Source organism: Astatotilapia calliptera, chromosome 14 (assembly GCF_964374335.1).
Source record: "Astatotilapia calliptera chromosome 14, fAstCal68.1, whole genome shotgun sequence".
Taxonomy (NCBI): domain Eukaryota; kingdom Metazoa; phylum Chordata; class Actinopteri; order Cichliformes; family Cichlidae; genus Astatotilapia; species Astatotilapia calliptera.
In genome coordinates this window covers 21,617,201-21,637,529 of record NC_137435.1, presented here as the reverse complement: position 1 = coordinate 21,637,529, position 20,329 = coordinate 21,617,201, and the positions used below count along the sequence as shown (strand labels likewise).

Here is a 20,329-nt window from a genome sequence, read left to right as displayed (position 1 = left end):
TAGAGTCAGAATTTGCCATAAACAAAATTTAAAGTGTCCCATCGCGCCTTGTATTAATGGGTTATGCTGCCAGTAGTTGTGTAATGGTACAAGTTCAACGACCTTCAACATCAAAAGAGCCATTTTATCCCCTCCTACCAAATAACAGGAGAAAATAAATAAATAAATAAAATATATATTTTTGTTTTCCCCAAACCTTGTCGGAACAACAGATGAGGGGCTAAGGAATAGTACCAACTGAGCATCGTTTACATGCAACAACCTGCCGGGTTGTTGCATGTAAATGTCCTATACAGGTTGCATGGACGTCCATGTCCATTTCTCAGTTCTGCAGATGCAGTCTCTGTTTGCTGGGGATAGGCCCACTAAAAAAGAATAACAACTGTTTAGTTTGAATATAAACCTGCATACAGAGAGTGTTAACACAGTGTGTTTTGTGAAGTATATTTGGTGAGAAAACCATTGAGGTTTGGGAACAGTTCCTATTAGCCGCAGCAAGCACTACATCACTCCCATCCACACCTGCTCACCTACTCATACACCCACTCATACACACAAGCACACGCATACATACAGATCGTGGCATAGACCTGTAATTGAGGCAATAATGTAGATAAAAACAACATACGGCACAATGTTTGGTTTCTATACGTGAATCTCTCTTGACATCTCCTCTGTATATGTCTCTGTGTCACTCGATCACTTGCTCAGTCTTCTCTCCGTGGCTAAACATTTTCTCTCACTCCTCTCTCACAGCTCTCGTGTTAGTTTGCATAACAGTGCAGCATTGGCTGGAGCTGAGTGCACTCGCTGAACACCATTTGTCATGCTGAAGTGTTGAATATCTTTATGCCAACATAAAGTGATGAGAGATAAGGAGGAGAGCATCACAAAGCGTGCAAAACAGGGAAAGCAGAACAAGACTGCATTTCGGGATGAAGGGAAAAAAAGAAAGAGGTGAAATTAAAGAAAGGAGTTTGAGCCAGGCTGCGGAGGAGTCGGCGGGGAGATGAGGAGGCGGAGGTGAAAGATAAAGAAGGGAAGGGGAAAATAGAGAGAGAAAGTGGGAGAGCAAGAGAGCAGGCCAAAAATGCTTGGCAAGGTCTTTCTATTTTAAGATGGATGGACAATGTTAGGAGCATGCAGTACACAGAGCAGCATTCTCTCTGTTATTTAACATTTGTCCATCTTAGTCTCTCTTACACTTATGCCTGGTTTGTGGGTCTTGATGTTTATTGTTCCTCAATTTGTTAAAGTCACAAATATCCATTTTTGTCTTTTAAAAAAGAGCTAATTAATTTCATATTTTGCAAAATTGTACTAAACCAGAAGTACTCATTACTCAGTATCTTTTATTTAGGACTTTCTAAATGTTTTGGTTATTCCCAATAAGAAAAACACTGAATATCAAAGCCTCAGCCTGTAATACGATTTAATACAGCAAAGCCTCCAAAGCCACTTTGGCATCGTAAGTGTGCTGGGTGACCTTCACAGTGACTGGACTAAGGATAGTCATAAATAAATCATTCCCTTTTCCTTTTTATTCGTCTAAATTAACATGAGAGGTTGAAACTCGGTTCACTCCTTCGTGACTCTTTGCTTCCCTTCCTACTTAAAATACTGTACTCATCATTTTTCCCGCAGCTTTCCTTCTCCTCTCTCTTTGAAGCCACACACAATTTAAAGCATTTTTAAAAGTACAGTGAGACCACTGTTAAATGCAGTTCCACAAACTAGCTTTCATTTTCGTACCTATGAAAATGAGCTGATAAGTGATCATTTTGCGATGATGTGTCAAAGCTCACAACACCAACATGATGTGGACAGTACCACTGTTACTATTTCAAGTGCAGCTGTTAAATGTGGCACTATATGGACACATTACACCTACAGGAGCTTCTCAGCCATAAAAACCCAGGCCATGAAGCACCAGGCGCACAGTTTTTAACGCTGATGTTAATGCCCGAGGAGGTTTGGATCTCCACAGCTACTGAGTCAGCAGAGTGTTGCCAACTTTTCCGCACTACACGCCTCAGCACTTGTCGACTCTGCTCTCTAACTTTACTGTTACTGTGGTTCTCGAACACTCCCACTTTGCAATAATACCACTTACAGTTGATCATGAAATATCTAAGAGAGGAGAAATTCCACGAACTGACTTGTTGCAGTGGTGGCATCCTGTTACAGTACTAGGCTCAAATTTAGTGAGCTCTTTAGAACAACCCACAATTTCACAAATGTTTGTAAAGGCGGACAGCGTGGCTACAGGCTGGATTTTATACACCTGTAAAAATGGGACTGGCAAAAAAAGACAAACTTTATAGTTAGGGCAATCCTCCCTCCCTTAGTTATGTTGCAATAGGTCCAGGCTGCTGAGGACTTCCCATGATGCCATTTTCTTCTTCACTTAACTTTTTTCACTCACCTTTTTCTGTTTATACATCTCTCTGCATTTAATCATTCATTATTATTAATCTCTGTCTATTAATTTCTAATCCACAGCATGTCTTTGTCCGATTTTGGCAAATGAGCCTGGTTCTACCGGAGGTTACTTCCTGTTAAAAGGGAGTTTTTCCTTCCCGCTGTCGCCAAAGCTCTTGCTGATAGGGGGGTCATATGATTGTTGGGGTTTTCTCTGTTTTCTCTTTATTATTGTAGGGTTGTCACCTATATTGTAAACCCGCCCTGAGGCAACTGTTGTTGTGATTTAGTGCTATATAAAATAAATTGAATTGAATTGACTGTAAACATCTGAATTCCAAGATTAAGAGATTAGATACTTTTGTCCATATCCTGTAGTATATTTTTCTAGCAATATAACTGTATTAAGTGTTCCTTTCACACAACAATAGAACAACAATAGGACATAAAAATGTCCATAAAATACAACAAACTTATGTGTTGGACCTGGTGTAAAAAGAAAGATAAAAAAAGAGTATTAACTGCACCAATGTCAGCTAAGCAACACTTAGGCTGTCTTAAAAATGTTGTTGGCTTGGGTAAACCATCTTAACATATATTATTTATTGATTAGAAAACATGGAAAAATTGAGAGATAGAAAAAGTAACAAGGGAAGAATCAAGAAAAAGGAAAAGGGGAGCTTATCTTTACCTGTGTTCTTCTCTTCCTGGAACACTTTTTAGTACTAAAAATAAATGACTGCACATAGTATGCACAGTATGTTTTGTCACACATGTTGATATCCTGGGATAACAGCTGCAAAACTAGAATTAATGCAGGATTAAGAGTGTTTTTTTTTCTTCACTTAAATGCACACTGCATATAAATATGCTTCTTGTTCAAGAAAGGATCTTTAAAGCATCTTTAACCAATGTGTTAATAGTGCTAACTGGCTGATGAAATTTTCAAATTAAGCATGCAGTCCAAAGTTTCACAATAGCTGGCTAATTCACGGCACTTCTAAATAAAGTATTCGGTGCTTGGCTTAAGGGTGGTAATATGCCAAGAAAATCTCTTGGCAATTAATAAATGTCACTAACGTCTTCATATCTTTTCAGATTTTTTCTTTCTGTTTCTGGCACTGCTAGAAAGTCTCACAAAGTCTTATTTATAATTATAACCACAGGACATAAAAGAGAAATGACTGCAAACTAAACTTGTTAAGGAAGCATTATCGTAGTGCAGAGGCAGCTCAGTGAATGGTGCACTCAAACTAAGGTTTCATCTTGTTGGAAGTGGATGAATCAGAGAAAACTGTTAAAAGGGAAATATAAGACTAATGAAGCTTATGTGAAAACAAACACTTGCACTTTGTTGCATGCAGTCATTTAGCTACTGTTATGACTGAATGCATTGTTTAAACTGCCATGGAATAACGATTGATAACCGGAGAGGATACGGTGAGATATTTGGGATTCTGATCAGCAAGTAACTGACTGATCACATTTGGTTTGATAAGTCCACATTGTCAAGAATGTCAATATCTGGGAAGTGAAGAGATAAACAGCATCATTCGGCACCAAATTGTAACCACAACCTTACAGAAGGACTTCGGATCAGCTTAAGTTATTTTGATAACAACCAATTCAGCAGAATTTGCCTTTTAGTATGATTTGCTTTACAATTACACACACACATGAAGTTTGAAACGTAAACCTAGGTACAGGATCAACAGTAGCACAAGATTAAACTGTATATAACTTATTCAGGAGACAGCTTTCTATACAAAAAATAGATAAATAGCAGGAAAAAAAGGTTAGGGATGCAGAATAGGAGAGAATAAACAGACGCTTTCAACCCCTTTAGCAAGTTGAAATTATTATAAGGGACGCAAGATGGAAAATGAATGAAAACTCACCTTGATAGGTTTACCGTCAGGCGTCAACACTTCCTCTGAAAGCTCCATCATCTTCAGAGCCATGTGTGCAATCGGCTTTGCATGACTATCAACCTTCTTGTGAAGCCCTCCTGCCACACAGTAGGCATCACCTATTGTCTCAATCTGCAAAATGAAGAGTGGCTATGAGTACATGTAACTATGTTAAGCTAAAGCTGAAGGACTTCAATGAGTAAGGAGCCTTTGCAGAGCCCAAGTGGGTGTTCCTCAGCTGTTGGACATGGTTGGCTGAAGTGACTTGTGCTGGCCCATCTCTGCCCAAAAACATTTGAGGAATGCTCACTACTTCTCTGCAGAGACCTCTCCTTGCTCTCATTCCTGATAAAATATATAAACTACAGCATATCTCTCTTGCCTTAGACAAAAAAAAGTTAAAATGTTTTTAACTCATTCACTGCCAGCCATTGGCAGTGAATGAGTTAAACCCATTGACTCATTCACTGCAATTGACGGCTATAGACGTCAATGGCAGTGAATGAGTTAATCATGATAAAATTATCAGTATTGTATAAAACCAATCAATTGTGGGTTTATTTTTATCTGTTTTCCTGGAAACCATGAACATTTTAAAACTTTTTGTACTTAACCAGGATCAACCTAAAGCTTACATTCAAGTGGAAAAAAATAATTGTTTCTACTATGGTGAATTGCTGGTAAGTGAACCTGATGATTGTCCTATATATTAACCATTGTTATGCTTCCCTGTTAATGGGTTGGGAGGCAGAGATGCTTGGATCAACCTAAATCCACTCACTGGCCACTTTGTTATTTACACCAATTCAAATCGTGAGCAAATCAGTGCATTTAGGCATGTAGACACAATTAAAACAACCTGCTGAAGTTAAAACTGAGCATCAGAGTGAGGAAGAAAGATGATGATGAAAGAAAGCGTTAAGTGTTTCAAAGACTGCTGATAGCCTCGTACACAACCATCTCCAGCTCTCAGATTTACAGAGAATGGTTTGAAAAAGAGAAAAGGCAGTTAGTTCTGGGTGAAAAAGTCTTGTTGATGTCAGCGGTAAGAGGAGAATGTTCAGACTGCTTCAAGCTGATAGGAGGGCAACAGTAACTCAAATGACCACTTGTTACAACCAAGGTCTGCAGAAGAGCATCTGTGAACATATAGCACATTAAACCTTGAAACTAATGGGCTACAGCAGCAGAAGACCACACCAGGTGCCATTCCTGTCAACTAAGAACAGGAAACGTTGGGTTACTTAACGTAATCCCTGGTTCTTTGATAACAGAGTGAGGTGTTTCACTATGGGAATCGCCTCGGCGTGACCAACTACGGAAGCTCCAATGACACCACGTCTGTCTATGACAGACCTGTCGAGCCGTGCTCAGGGCTCCGCCCCCTCGTACTAACACGGCCGACCAGCTCCTCCTAACTCATTCCAAGCAGATTTCTTTCCGTGCCTAAGCAAGGAGGGAAGTGTTGGTGAAACACCTCACTCTGTTATCAAAGAACCAGGGATTACGTTAAGTAACCCAACGTTCTTTTTCTAACTTCGCTCGGTGTTTCACTATGGGAGATATGGCCCACTCCCGGATTGCGCCAGCTCCCGAAGCTACTCTCCAGTGCTACTCCAGGATCTCAGGTCGAACCTGAGGCACCAGAATCCAGCACCATCTGAGCCAGGGATGACTGTGCAACATCCAGCCGATAAAACCGGACAAACGTGTGCGGCGTAGCCCAGCTTGCTGCCGCACAAATATCCTGGACTGATACACCTCTGAACAATGCCCAGGATGTGGCCACACCCCTAGTGGAGTGTGCTCGGAGTCCCGGGGGGGCCTGCAAGCCCTTACAGCTATAAACCAGAGCTAAGGCCTCTACAATCCAATGAGCTAGTCTCTGGCGTGATACGGGCCTGCCCTTGTGAGGGGAGGCCCAGGAAACAAACAGCTGATCCGACTTCCTGAATCCAGCTGTTCTGTCAACATAAGTCCCCAAGGCCCGGACAGGGCACAAAGTGTTCAGCCTCTGCTCCCTCTCGGAAGAGAATGGAGGGGGGTGAAAAGCTAGGAGCTCTACTGTAGGGCACCTGTATGATGTTTCCAACACTTTAGGGACAAAGGCTGGGTTAGGCCTCAGGAGTGCTTTAGTGAGTCCCGGGGCCAACTGTAGACAAGAGGGGTGAATAGACAGAGCCTGTAATTCACTAACTCGCTTGGCTGTGGTTAGAGCCAACAGCAGAGAGGTTTTAAGAGAGAGAAACTTCAACCCCACTGCCCCAATAGGCTCAAAGGGGTGGTGGGAGAGGGCGTCTAAAACGACTGACAGATCCCATAAAGGGACCAGTGGTCTAGAAACTGGGAGCGTTCGACGCGCTCCTCTCATGAAGCGACCTACAAGGGGGTGCTGCCCAGCAGGTTTATCACCAAACCCCACGTGGCAGGCTGAAATAGCTGCTAAATAGACCTTTATAGTGGAAAAAGCTTTCCTTTTGTCCAGCAAGTCTTGAAGAAAACACAACAGCTCCACCACTGAACACTGAAAAGGGATAATCTGCTTTTCATGGCACCACTCTTCAAAAACACACCATTTACTGCTGTAAATGGAACGGGTGGAGGAGGCTCTGGCATTCTGAATGGTTTCAATAACCTTCGGAGGCATGCCTGCTGCCTTCAAATTCCACCTTTCACGGGCCAGGCCCAGAGAGCAACCTGGTCTGGATGGGGATGGTATATCTCCCCCCGCGCCTGAGACAGAAGGTCCCTGCGGATGGGGAGTGGCCATGGCTCGTCCACCAGAAGCTGGATGATTTCTGCTATCCAGTGTTTGGATGGCCACCGTGGAGCTATTAAAATCAGAGACAGCCCCTGATCCCTCACTCTGATCAGTGTTGGGGAGATCAGGCTGAGGGGAGGGAAAGCATACAGCAGAGTTTTTGGCCAAGGATGGGCCAGCGCATCCACGCCCAGTGGCGCGTGTGCGTCTGACAGGGAGAAAAACAGGGGGCACTGTGTGTTTTCTCGCGAGGCGAAGAGATCTACGGCAGCCCGGCCGTATCTCTGCCAAATCTGCTCCACCACCTGTGGGTGAAGCCTCCATTCTCCGAACAGTGGATTTCCTCTGGACAGGAGGTCCGCCCCCCTGTTCAGAATTCCTGGCACGTGAGTTGCCCGAAGGGAGAGGAGCCGTGTGCTGCTCCACATAATTATTTCCCTGGCTAACCTGTGTAGCTGCCGGGAACGGGTGCCGCCCTGGCGGTTGATATAAGCAACTACAGTGGAGTTGTCTGTTTTCACTAAAACATGTTGACCCCGGAGATACGGCAGAAAATGCCGTAAGGCTAGGAGCACCGCGCGGAGCTCCAGCACATTTATGTGATTCAGAGTGAGTCTCTGTGACCAAACGCCATTCACTGCTCTGCCCATCATAGTTGCACCCCAACCTGACAGGGATGCATCTGTGGTCAGCGTCACCCTGGATGATACTGCCCCGAGCGGTACCCCTGCCGCGAGAGCTGTCGGGCTCCTCCAGGGCCGGAGAGCCGCAATACACGGCTGCATTATTTTTACACCACGACTGAGATGTCGGCGAGGGCACAGCTGCAGAGAAGCGACCCACCGCTGAAAATCTCTCATCATAAGCAGCCCCAAGTGTACCACCGATATCACCGAGGCCATGAGGCCAAGGAGGCGGAGACAGAGTCGGAACCGCACGACTTTCCCCAGCTGAAAACGGGAAAGACAGTGAGTGAAGGATGCGATCCTCCGCTCTGAAAGTGCGATACGATAAGAGATGGAGTCTATTCTGAGCCCCAGATACTCTGTAAACTGTGCAGGTTCCAAGTGGCTCTTTTCCAGGTTGATAGTGAACCCAAGCTCCGTGAGGTGATTCACCACCACCTCGGAGTCTTTGATCGCCTGCTCGCGCGATCGTGAGCATATTAGATAATCGTCTATGTAAGAAAATATTCTGATGCCGCTGTTCCTTAACGGAGACAGCGCTGCCTCCACACATTTGCTGAACACCCTCGGAGCTAAGGATAGCCCGAATGGGATAGTTTGAAACTCGTACGCTACGCTCTGATAAGCGAACCTGAGATATTTCCTGTGTGGAGGATAAATGGCGATGTGAAAATATGCGTCTGATAGGTCGATTGTAACAAACCAATCGCCTGTGTGAATTGAGCGACAAAGCGTCTTGTGTGTGAGCATTCTGAACGTGTACTTTCTCAAATGCTTGTTTAACACACGCAGATCCAGAATAGGACGGAGCGACGTTCCGTCCTTTTTCGGGATGAGGAAATAGCGGGAGTAAAAGCCCTGCTGAGCTTCTTCGCTGGGAACCGCTCCGATCGCCTGTTTGTGTAACAGGGAGGATATTTCCTCCTCCAGCACATTCGCTGAATCGCGACTGGCCACAGAAGCTAACACTCCGCCGAATCTCGGTGGTTTTGCCGCAAACTGTAGTCTGTAACCATGGGAAATGGTTGACAAGACCCAGTGATGAACTGCGTATGCGCGCCACCGCTCCAGCCGCGCTGCGAGTGGGCCTCTGAAGAAGCGGTAGCGTGACGTCACCCCTGTCTCCCGGAAGGAGTTGGGGCTCTCCCCCTCGGGAAGAGCGTGAGCTCCCCCCGCTGGGAACAAAGACAAATTGCAGTTATTTTCTTTTGTTTTTATTTTGAAACTGGGGGGACATTCTGCCCTTGGCAAACTGCCTGGCTGCAGAAATGCACGTTTTATTTCTTTTGTTACCCCCAAACCACAGTGAAGTGTCTGGTGACTCTGGGCAGTTCTTGGTGACACAGACAGAGTGCTTAGAAGTGTTTGGTGACACTGCGCCATTTGTCCACAAGTCTGTCCTCCCTGAACTGGAGGAGGAGACTGAGAGGGTGCTCCTGGTGAACTGGAAACTTCCGGAGACCCTGAACTTTGGAGTGATTTGGTTACCCCTTCTAACACCTTCCTTCTCTTTGGGGAAGAAAAGAGGGGTGACACAGAATGCGTGTGCTAGGCTGACCGCTTCTTTTTCCCCTCTCCGGGGTGTGACGGCTTGTTCTTTGCAGCAACTGCTGCAAAGGAATGCTTGCCCCAAGGTCTTCGGTTCTCTACCTTGGCCTGGTGGGCACCCTGCTGGCCTCCTGCTCCTCTTTGCATTCTGACCCCACTCTGTCTCCCTCTCGCAGCTGCTGCTGTTGCTGCAAAGCCAGCTCTTGGCACCTGCTGGGGCTGAGAGTTAGGTTTTCTGGGTAAGCAGAGATTGAATGCTTCACCCTCCTGCTTTCTGCGGGTGCTTGTTTCTCTCATTCTCTCCAGGGCTGGGCCAAAGAGACCCTTGGTTGGGTCATAGGCTGCATCCATGACCTCAGCCTTCTGAGCATCACCCAGGCCTGACAGGTTTAGCCACAAGGCTCTCTCACCCGAGACTGCAAGGCCCATAACGCGACCACACCCTTGGACTGCTCCCCTGGAGGAGCGAAGAATGAGATCATTAACCACGCAGATTTCATCCCAGAGGGCTGGGTTCGGGGAACCCGAGTCAAGCTGACGGCCCATGTCTTCCAGAATTTCTGCCTGATATGCTGATAGCAGTGTGACTGCATTAAGCGAGCACACTGACTGTGCAGCATATTTGTATGTCCTTTGATAAATAGATGCCGTGAGGCGATCTATCTTGTTGGGCAAAGAAATGCTAGAAGAAGCTGAGATTGCCCTGCGGTTAGGGTGAAGGTGATACGCCACTGAAGGCTCCACTGCTGGGGGTTCAGTCAGCCCCAGTTCACCCATCCCCTGGATCTCAAGCTTAGAGCAGCCCTTGGTCGGAAGCTTGCTTTTAAAAGGGCTTGACCAATAGCGACTCATTTCTTTCATGCAGGCTGGGACTGCTGGCAGAAGCTGCTTTGATGGCGGCAAGGCTGGTGGGAGCCTCTTGCCGTCGTACAAGTCGCGTTCTGCCCCTTCGGCATCCTGGGCGGCTGGCCATGGGATGCCTAGCTTGGCAGCAGCCCGTTACAGACCTCGTACAAATTGCTGTCCACCAGGGGTGCAACTTCAGCCCCACTCGGTGGCCTGGACTGCTGGGGAGGAAAGGTAGAGTCATCCTCCTGTTCCTCATCCATGTCCTCCAGGTCGAGGAGGTCGGAGTCGGCATCGCCCTCCGCGTCCTCGCCACCCGGCTCGCCCACGTTTTGATCGAGGAGGTCCTCGAACGATGGGGGCATGAGCGGGGACTCTTCTTCCATCATGTCCGCCCAGCTTGTGGAGGCTTGCGGATGACGGATATCGCTCGTAGCAGTAGCAGCCGACAGGCAGGGGTCCTGAGTGTTCGTTACTGCTACTCTCAGCCTCCTTTCCAGGACTTTCTCTGGCATCAAAGCACAGTGTGGGCATCCCTGAGGGTCCGCCAGTGAAGCCTGAGCATGCTTGGCACCCATACAGACGATGCACATTGGATGAGGGTCCCTGCCCGAAATGGTGGCACCGCATGATGCGGGGCACGGGCGGGATGCAGCCTCTTTAGCCTTCGGCTCCGACCTTTTGGCGGGCGTAGGAGCCGTAGACATGGTTAGCGGAAAGGGGTGAGACTAGGCTACACCAGGCTCGTCTCGACACGTTAGCCCGTAAGTAGCTAGGACTAGCAGCGGGTGTTAAATCCGATCTAGTCGCGGCGGGAGTCAGCTCATCGTGACACGTTAGCTGCACTCCGCTAGCCAATATCGTTAGCAACTTAATGCTAACCGAACCCTACGTCGACCAACAAGCTAATGCTAGTGAGACGCTAATGTGGTTCGTGGCCTGCTAACAAGTTAACGAACAGCTCGCCGTAACGCGTTAGCCCGAGTCACACAACGTCGGCTACCTTGCTAACTAAAACCAGGAACCGCTGGGACAGCTCGCCTGACGCGGTTGCTGTTCCACAGTGCAACTCTAAGTACACTTCTTTCGAAGGACTTACTCAGCACGATCCAAACTGGAACCGGAAAAACTGCGTTCGGCGACGTACTCCTACACGGGACGCCTGAGAACTGTTAAGCAGCTAATCAAGTTAGCCTGGATGCGCTGAGGGAGCTCAAAGTAGTTTCTCACGGGAAGAAAGCGAGAATGAGTTAGGAGGAGCTGGTCGGCCGTGTTAGTACGAGGGGGCGGAGCCCTGAGCACGGCTCGACAGGTCTGTCATAGACAGACGTGGTGTCATTGGAGCTTCCGTAGTTGGTCACGCCGAGGCGATTCCCATAGTGAAACACCGAGCGAAGTTAGAAAAAGAACTGACGCTACAGTTCAATTGGGCTCACTCACTGAAAATTGGACAGTAGAAGATTGGAAAAAGTTGCCTGGTCTGATGAGTCTCCATTTCTGCTGCAACATTTGGATAACAGGGTCATCATGAAAGCATGGACCCATCCTGCCTTCTCTCAACAGTTCGGGATGCCAGTGGTGGTGCAATAGTGCCTCTGAGTACCAACTGAGTACCGTTTCACTAGCTGGGCCCACGTCCTTATTTTAGGTTTGGCAGCATTTTTTAGTAGATAAAGATGAATGGCTTAATCTAGAATTGAGCTGCAGTTTGGGGAAGGCCTAGATGGGCCTGGCAGATCCCCATGTACTAATGAGAAATGAAGAAGTGAAAGAGTTGAAAAAGGGGAGGGAGGTTGGGACACGAAGAACTGGGGGGGTCATATATAGATAAGACCCAGAAAGGGCGTGTTTGGAGGTGTGGTCCTGCTCCTGAAATTCAGATCATTTATCTCCAATTAACCAACACAGTTTGCTCACCATGTCTATCCCTTTATGACCGCAGTGTACCCCATCTTCACATTATCATACTGGTGCCATGTCACAAAGCTCAAATCATTTTAAACCAGTTTCTTGAGCAGAACAATGAATTCACTGTATTCAAATGGCCTCCATCAGACCTCAATCGGTTGTTTCTGTGATGTGGTGGAACAGGAGATTCACATCAGGGTGTCGCTAACAAATCGGCAGAAACTGTGTGATGTGTACGAATACCAAACACGTCACATTTTCTGTGCTCATCATTAGTTTTTCCAATCCCCATTGATTAATGAGGATTTTACACTTAAGAGAGGTTTCACCTCTTCTCAAGTATACTGATTCTGTGTAATATCCAAACTATGACAACTGCTGCATAAACAGAAGAAGATTTAAGCCATAAAGCCAAGTATTTCCTAGTCTGCAGTAGCAGCAAGTGTAAACAGTTTAAGAACGCACGTGTCAATAAAGCAAACAAAGTGTCACTTTCATGGATGTCTCCACATGACAACACAAACTAGGTGTCATGGACACAGACTTTTAAAAAATGGCACAGAAGTGTGTGTTTGTGTGTGTGTGGTGGTGGTTGGGGAAGGGGAGTAGAGAGGCTTGGAGACAAACTGCTCTCATTAAGGCCTGCCACCGGCTAAATCATTTCGACAGTAACCATGACAATGGCGACATATGGGTGATTCAGTCTCCTCACCATGTCCTCCTGTTTCTGCTTTCTCTTTGACACACACAAGCTGACACCCTAACTCTTCCCCTGCTATACACATATACCTCGTTACATACAGTCAACTTCCCTGCCTTCACCCTCTGCATCTCACTTCGCCGTGTATCTGATATGTGTGTGACACTTCTGAGAGAGAACACAGTAACAGCGCATTTTTATGGGAAATTGTATGCTGCCGTCACGCTCACTGAGGTACCAAGGTAGAGATGAAAGATGACTGACGATGGCGATGATGGAGAGGAGCGAAGGTGGAAAAATTGAAAACAGGTAAAAAGATTGGAAAAAAAGAGGACGTGGTAACAGAAAGTAAAGATGAAAAAAGAGGAAAAGACAGCAGACTACAGTGATACAGTAACTAGGCATAAAGCCACACTGTCAGATGGACAATATTGACACATCTTTGTTAAGCTCTCACAGACTGGCCATTAATCAGTTACTTTTTCCACAACACAAGTGCACCCACACATGAGGGCACGTACACACACAGTGCACGCACACGCACTTGCACAAACACAGTGACACACCCTGAAAAGGCTGGCTCGTGTGGTAACACTCCAAAGATTCCAAGAAATGAGGGCTCTAACTTTCTGGGAAGGTTTAAATTTGGGAAAACAATCTTAATGAACTCATTTTACACAAGTATACTCATTAACCGGTAAAGATATTACATTTGCAACCAAATCAAACTGCTCCTCCCTAAATAATATTTCACAGTTCTATTATTACTACATCCTATGAAGGAGGCGGATATCTTTCGGTCTACTGACCTTATAAACATCCAGAATGCCACACTGGTAGTCGAAGCGTGTGTAAAGTTCATTCAGCATGGAGATGACCTGCATAGGCGTACACTGAGCGCACACGGCAGTAAACCCCACAATGTCTGAGAAGAGCATCGTGACGTCATCAAACTTGCGAGCGGGCACCGGCTGACCCTGCCACAGCTTCTGCGCCACATCGCCCGGAAATATGGAATAAAGCAGGTCCACGGTTCTCCTCTTTTCCTCTTCCAGTGCCTGATGAGTCCGCTCTAATGTGGCCTGGAAGAGAAGAGCGAGAGGTTGTGCGCTTTGCTTTGAAGAGGGCACTGATGACAGAGATGCTGAGATGTGGGAGTACTGCATCAAATTTTTTAAAAATGCTGGTGGATGCAAATGTATTTATGTGTGATTGTTTTTTCTGGATTGTGTGTGTCTGTATATGTTTATTTGCATCTCTGGGTAAGCTTCTTAGTGCTATACCATTGTTCAAGCAGGCAAGTTGACTCAGACATAGCTATTTATAACACTAGCCTGGGGGTGTAGTTGCAGTGAGAGTGATGCAATGAACAGACGCACAGGATTGGGTCAAGACTCAGTGACTTGCTCAAGGGTACTTTGAAAGCAAATTATGAGAGGAAGTCCCAGGAGCCACATTTTTTCCAGGCAGTATGCATTAATACAGTCAATATGGAGCTTTAAGTAGCCGGTACAGCTGAGGCACTGGATTTAATTTGTTCACTTCAGTTGTTCGCATTGTGGAAAAGCTCAAATAAACATACTGAATATTTTTGTGTAGTTTCACCAGTTTAGGCGCCATGACTTGGTCTCTGACAAACTGAACAGCAGCAAAGAACAAGGTGAGCCTCACATGAAGTGAGGCAGTCAGTAGGTAGTAGAGGAAAAAGAGAGAAGAGTAGCTTGCTGTAGACACTCACTGTGTTAAGACTTCAACAAGCAGTGAGCCGTAACTCTCAACATTGAGTTCATACTTAGCATCACAAGAAAAGATTGCAACGTAACAAACACATGAGTGAAATGACTATAGCTTAAGACCATACACTTTCTTATTCTTGATATATGTTGCTAGCTAGTGCTAACCCCCCCCCCCCCCTCCCCCAAGCCCAAACAGCTGGTCTGTCCTTAATCTGACCTATAAATGTGCTTCTGGATGAAGCACAAAAACACAAAACTTCACTCGTAAACCTTTGTGGAAAGCCTTCCCATTAGTTAAATGGGTAAATTAGTTACTTTGCCAGAGCCTACACTGTCAACCGATTTACCTTGAGTTTATCCATTCTCTTCTTCAGGCCATCCTGAGCCTTGGCCTGCTCCCCAACCAGGATAACATCCCGTGTGGCATCATGGATGGGGATATCTGACAGGTGGAGACCTCTGCCCATCAGCTCCTCCAACTTATCCACACGGGGAGAGCCCAGAAACATCACGGAGCACGACTCGGGCACATGGATCATCTGACCCTTCAACTCCATCACCTGGCAGGGAGAAGAGTTAAAGAGGCAAACGTCTATTTACTTTTTCTTTACTTAAAGAAAGCAGGCAGACTGTGGTTTTGACATCAGCTTTGTAGCTTTAAAACGACAGATTCTTGTTATCATAACCATGTTCAATTAATACTAGTAGCAGACAAATAATGATCTACAGTACTTGTACTAATGAAACAAAAGTGACACGTTTGGATTATGACTGATAAAAGACCTACTGATGTTTTTAATATCCAGCTATTATCCAATATCAAGCCCCATTATAGTCGTCTAGATATAGCTCAAGGTCAACAGCTGTTTATTCGGTGGCTATTTGTTGGATGTGCTCAATATTAGTTTTCAATAAAAAAATTATATGCAATCATACAAATAATAACATAATGAGTCAAAAAAATTGCAGTCTGCATCCAAATGTACATATACATAATGCTGTAACTACAACACAGATTAGAATTACAGCAACAGCAGATTACTATGATTTAGCTAACGTTTTGAATAAGATTTTGAAAGGCAAGATCAAATGTTTTATAATGTATAAATGCACGCAGACTTCTTGGGAAAGGGTCTGTAAGAACTGGATAAAGTTTATTAGCATTAGCAACAGTTACAATGTTAGTAGATCCATGGACAACAAAAACTTCAGCCAAAGAAGGCTAATACTGGTTTGGCGAAAGGTCAAAAGATGTGGTCAAGTTGGGTAAACTGTAACAAAAAAAAAAAGCGACCCAATCCATAACCGGCAGCTCTACTGCCAACAATATCTTCACAGTATCAGAGAGATTTCAGTGAGGTTTTAATAGCTTCTGACATTTTGCTCACAAGCACTTACACCCAATGACAAATGTGTGCAGGACCTGCTACATGTCCTTACCACAGGTGTGAGGAACATAAACAAAACAAGCCACCTTTTGCTCTTTGCAGACATAATGTAGAAGGGAGAGACTGAGGCGAGCATGGATGGCAGATTTACAAGGAGATAGTGAAGAAAGGCATTACCGCCCTTTTGAACATGACTCTGAGTTGTGTCATGATGCTAACTAAGTGCTAGAGGCCCTGTGGATTAGCCCCTTTTAATTTTTCTCTCTCCTGCTCAGTCCTTAACCCTGCTCCTTCCTTTTTCTTCAGTTCCTCTTCTTCATTCTCTCTTCACTCGTCTTTCGTTCCTCTCTCTCTGAACTCGTCTCTGTCTGCTCCATTCCTTCTCGCTCTCCCTCTTTCTCCATAGTGTCAGATAGATTATTCCGCCAGTGAGCACACTGCAGCCCTGTTTTATTTATAGCACAAGGCTCTCCTAGGTCTGCATAATACATACAGTCTACATCTACACACAAACACGGCATTTCCCCACACATACATCGAAGAGGGACACACTCACGCGGCCTGTGACTGTCTGTTTCTCAGAAATGCTGACAGTCATACATACAAAAATGCATGCAAACATATTTGCACATATGCAGGCTGCAACTTATAGGATCTGAATCTTGTTGTGATTCAGTTCAGATGAAAACTACTGGTTGACAGAGTTCATCGCACTGGAAAAACAGTCATGTGAGCATAACTGCTCGTACACGCCGATGCACGCGCTCAAATGCACGCAGAGAAAAAACATATGCCAACCTGAACAAATGTCTTTGTGAGCTGCTGTTTCCTGAGGTTGAGCCTGGCCAAGTGGGAGGGCCTACACGTCTGACATACTAACAAGTATCTCCATGGAGACTGTGACATCAGTACAAATATACTACTCTCCGTCTTGTCGGTCTCTACGCAGCCTTTAAATGCTTTTTTTCTGACTCTTTCACATGATCAAAAAGTAACACTGATATTTTTTTCTCTTTGAAATCTGATTTGCATGAAAACACAAATTATAAATTGATCTTACAACTTATTTTAGTTCAGCTAACTGCTGATATTGGAAGCAAGGCAACATTGTTTCAATAATGACATACGGGTCCTAAGTTTGCCTGCTTTTAAGCACTTTGAAGGCTCCTAGTTGTTATTAATAAAAGTTACACAGAAAACACTGATTGTAACTCAGTTATCACGATGTCATCACGATGTCCCTCAGTGTTTCTATTTAGTGTGTACATCTTATCAGACCACTACTGTAACACGATATGTACTATTAATTAGATAAGTATGATATATTGGTGCCCAGTATATTACAGGCCGATAAGATTGAAAATTAAATTACTGTTATTGTTCCAATAAAGGCCGATTATTGCATCTGATAACGCGGAGCACAGCTGTCGACCAGAGACATCCCTCGAAACCCTGCTGTGAGTGGAGATTTTGACCTCCTTGTTTTTCTCTCATCTCCTGTGCTCTCCATAGAGGAGGCAGGGCTGAACTCCTCACACTTACACAAAGGGGACCATGTGTGACTTGTCACTTTATTTAAAGATGACAATACAGATTGAAAGCGATCGTTAAACAACGTTTTGGAGTAAATATACAAAACAACTTGTAGCCATGTATTGACAGTATGTCAGTCAGGAGATCAAGTTTATATTCAACTGTTTTTTGAAATACGTTAGTGTGTTTCTAAATGTATGGATAGGTCCTGTTTTTATTGGGAAAATATGTATAAACATTAACATGCAATAGTTTTGAGCTACCACTCATTTCTTTATATTTTTTGGGGGGCAAACATAGAAAACATGAAATATTTTTTAAACCATTCAGGGCTCGTCCGGGATTTGAACCCGGGACCTCTCACACCCGAAGCAAGAATCATACCCCTAGACCAACGAGCCAGCACAAATATAGATTCTGGCCCAGGATTTTTGCACATTACTGTACATCTATATAACAAATACATGTTTTGCTGGTCCCAATTTGGCATTCGTAGGATTCTGTTTCATATAATCCATTATTATGCCAAAACAGGCCACACCAAAACAATGGTTGGTTATCAGTAGAGTAGATGACAGTACATTACAGTACAGTGTACTAGCAGCAAGACCATCATTAAAGATCAAGCACTTCCAAGCTCTCATGAAAAACTAATAGGAGCATGACAGAAGCCTGAATAATGTCTAATAATAAGTCATCATTAAAAAGCCCCCACGTTAACTACATGAAGTCCAGTAATTGACAGATTAATGTGCACTGTAATGTCTGCACCGTGTCACGGCATTGGGATATCAGCCCTACAAACATCCAGCAATAATTTCAAACCATCCTCCAGATCTAACATAATTTTCTGAAAGGACTGTTGTAAACATTCACAACTGTTAGTCTCCTTTTTTGTTGATTTTCAGTTTTTTCGATACTGTTTCACAAAGAAGGTTGAATTTTATTAAATAAAGAGGGTTTTTGTACAGTAGCTATAATTGTACTGCTGCCTCGCCACCTTGCTCTGAATGTCCGTCCCTGTCGCTCCGTCGCTCCCATTTTTTGTGTTAGTCCGCGAGAAAACTCACACACACACACACACACACACACACACCCCTGGAGGCAGTCGTGCTGCCCTAGTTGTGCGCCTCTGTTTAGCTCAGCACTCTCCTCTGCTTCTGCCTGCATCCCTGTCATCATTGCACAGAGAAAGAGGAGGCGAGCGAACTGTACGGAGGTTAGGGAAAAGGAACAGTGGCTGGAAAAGAAGGCGACAGAGATACAGGGGGAAGGTTAGGAGAAATGGGTGAAAGAGAAAGAAGGAAGCGAATGGTGAAAAATAGCAATATTATAGAAATAGCTGGAAGAACAAGTGAGGAGAAAAGGTTGTGAAAAACCAGCAAATACACAATAAAGACAGAAAGAAGACAGACAACAGCAAAAAGCTCTGATCAGATTTTAGTGAGGGAGAAGCTACAGGAGGCACTGAAATGTCCTTTTTAAAATGTTGTTATAAAAGCAGAAAGTAAGGTGAGGTCAGTGTGTTGTAACCCTACTTCAGCATATTGCAGTGATTCTTGTTTGTAGCTGGCAATAAAGTCAATGTGTGTTCACCATAAGGGATCAAAACTTCTTCTGCACCTATGAGATAAGCAGTAATGCACTTTACTACTGCATGCCATGCTACTGCACATATCTTATCTTTTAATTATAGTGTGCCTCACCCGTGCCTCTATCTGGCCACCCGTGCCTCAATTTTATTCCACAACTTAGACATCCACATTACTCACACTCTCATAACACATACATATAGGTGTTGACCGTCCGATTGGGATCTGGGGCCTCCCTGCTGCTGCGGAGCCTGGGGCGGTCTGCTTGCCTCCACCCCGGGGGAAAGGGTAACATCTCCTGGGTCTAGGTGCCGTTTCCCCCTCCAGGGGCGAGGGTACCTGGACCTGGGGTATAGAGTTTGTTTGGGGAGTGTGATTGTGTGTACAGTGTCCATGTATGTCTATCCCTACGTTGGGTGAGTGTTAAGTATTTGTATATGTGTGCATTAGGGTGGGAATGCATGTTTGTGTCTGTGTGTGCCTGTTTGTCTGTGTTTATATTAGAGATAGCACGATACCACTTTTTTATGTCCGATACCGATATCATAAATTTGGATATCTGCCGATACCGATATGAATCCGATATAGTGTTTTTTAATCAACAAAACTGTTTTTTTAAATATCTTGCTGCATTTTGTATAAGTTCATACTCAAGTTTAAAACAACAACTACACTAAAGCTATTCTGTTATACCTGTATGCAAAAAAAAAAAAATTTCATAGTTCAGCAATACTGATCAATCTAATAAACTTAAACCTACACCATCCTCCCTATTCTGGTATTTTAAAGAGTACTTAGCATAAATATTAAGCAACCTAACTAATAGGGTTCCAACTCCCAGCAACAAAAATAAATAAATAAAAAATAGGGAACCACCCCTCACGCTCCACCTCATGATGCTTAATCAACGTAATCAACCTTAATTTGATGCAGTGTGAAAAAAAATGCACAGAAATCAATTATTTTTCAAGAAATATTAAATAGATTCAACATCTTTCTTCAACAAAATTGCAGACTGCACAGATGGTACCTTCCCAAAGGAAAAAGTACTATAGCTTACTAGGGTATATATATTAGACTTAATAGTCACTATATACAGTAATTGACTTCTATTCATTTTACATCAAATTAAAACTTTGGGTGTCAGATAATTATTTATTAAAAGCTAGACATTTTAAATGAGAATAAGAAAGAAAAGTATGTCTTTGTGCCCCCTTTTCCCTGTTGATGCCCTATCGGCCCCCCTGGCTAAACTTTGCTAGATCCGCCCCTGCACAGTTACCAGCGTCAGCTACGTAGA

The 20,329-nt window shown here is 44.5% G+C and overlaps 1 protein-coding gene and 1 non-coding gene across 2 annotated transcripts in view; both read right to left on the bottom strand.

Annotated features, from left to right (window-relative positions):
* The window catches only part of gucy1a2 (guanylate cyclase 1, soluble, alpha 2), a 55,242-nt gene that overhangs the window by 9,423 nt on the left and 25,490 nt on the right, over positions 1-20,329 (bottom strand). Inside the window, exons 5-7 of the mRNA XM_026191758.2 lie at positions 14,864-15,076; positions 13,590-13,862; positions 4,320-4,463 (exon numbers count right to left, since the gene is read on the bottom strand). Coding sequence (XP_026047543.1) covers positions 4,320-4,463; positions 13,590-13,862; positions 14,864-15,076 — 630 coding nt within the window. The remainder of the gene's footprint in view (positions 1-4,319; positions 4,464-13,589; positions 13,863-14,863; positions 15,077-20,329) is intronic.
* On the bottom strand, positions 17,767-17,838 carry trnap-cgg (transfer RNA proline (anticodon CGG)). Its single transcript has one exon. It is a non-coding gene; the product is annotated as a tRNA-Pro (tRNA).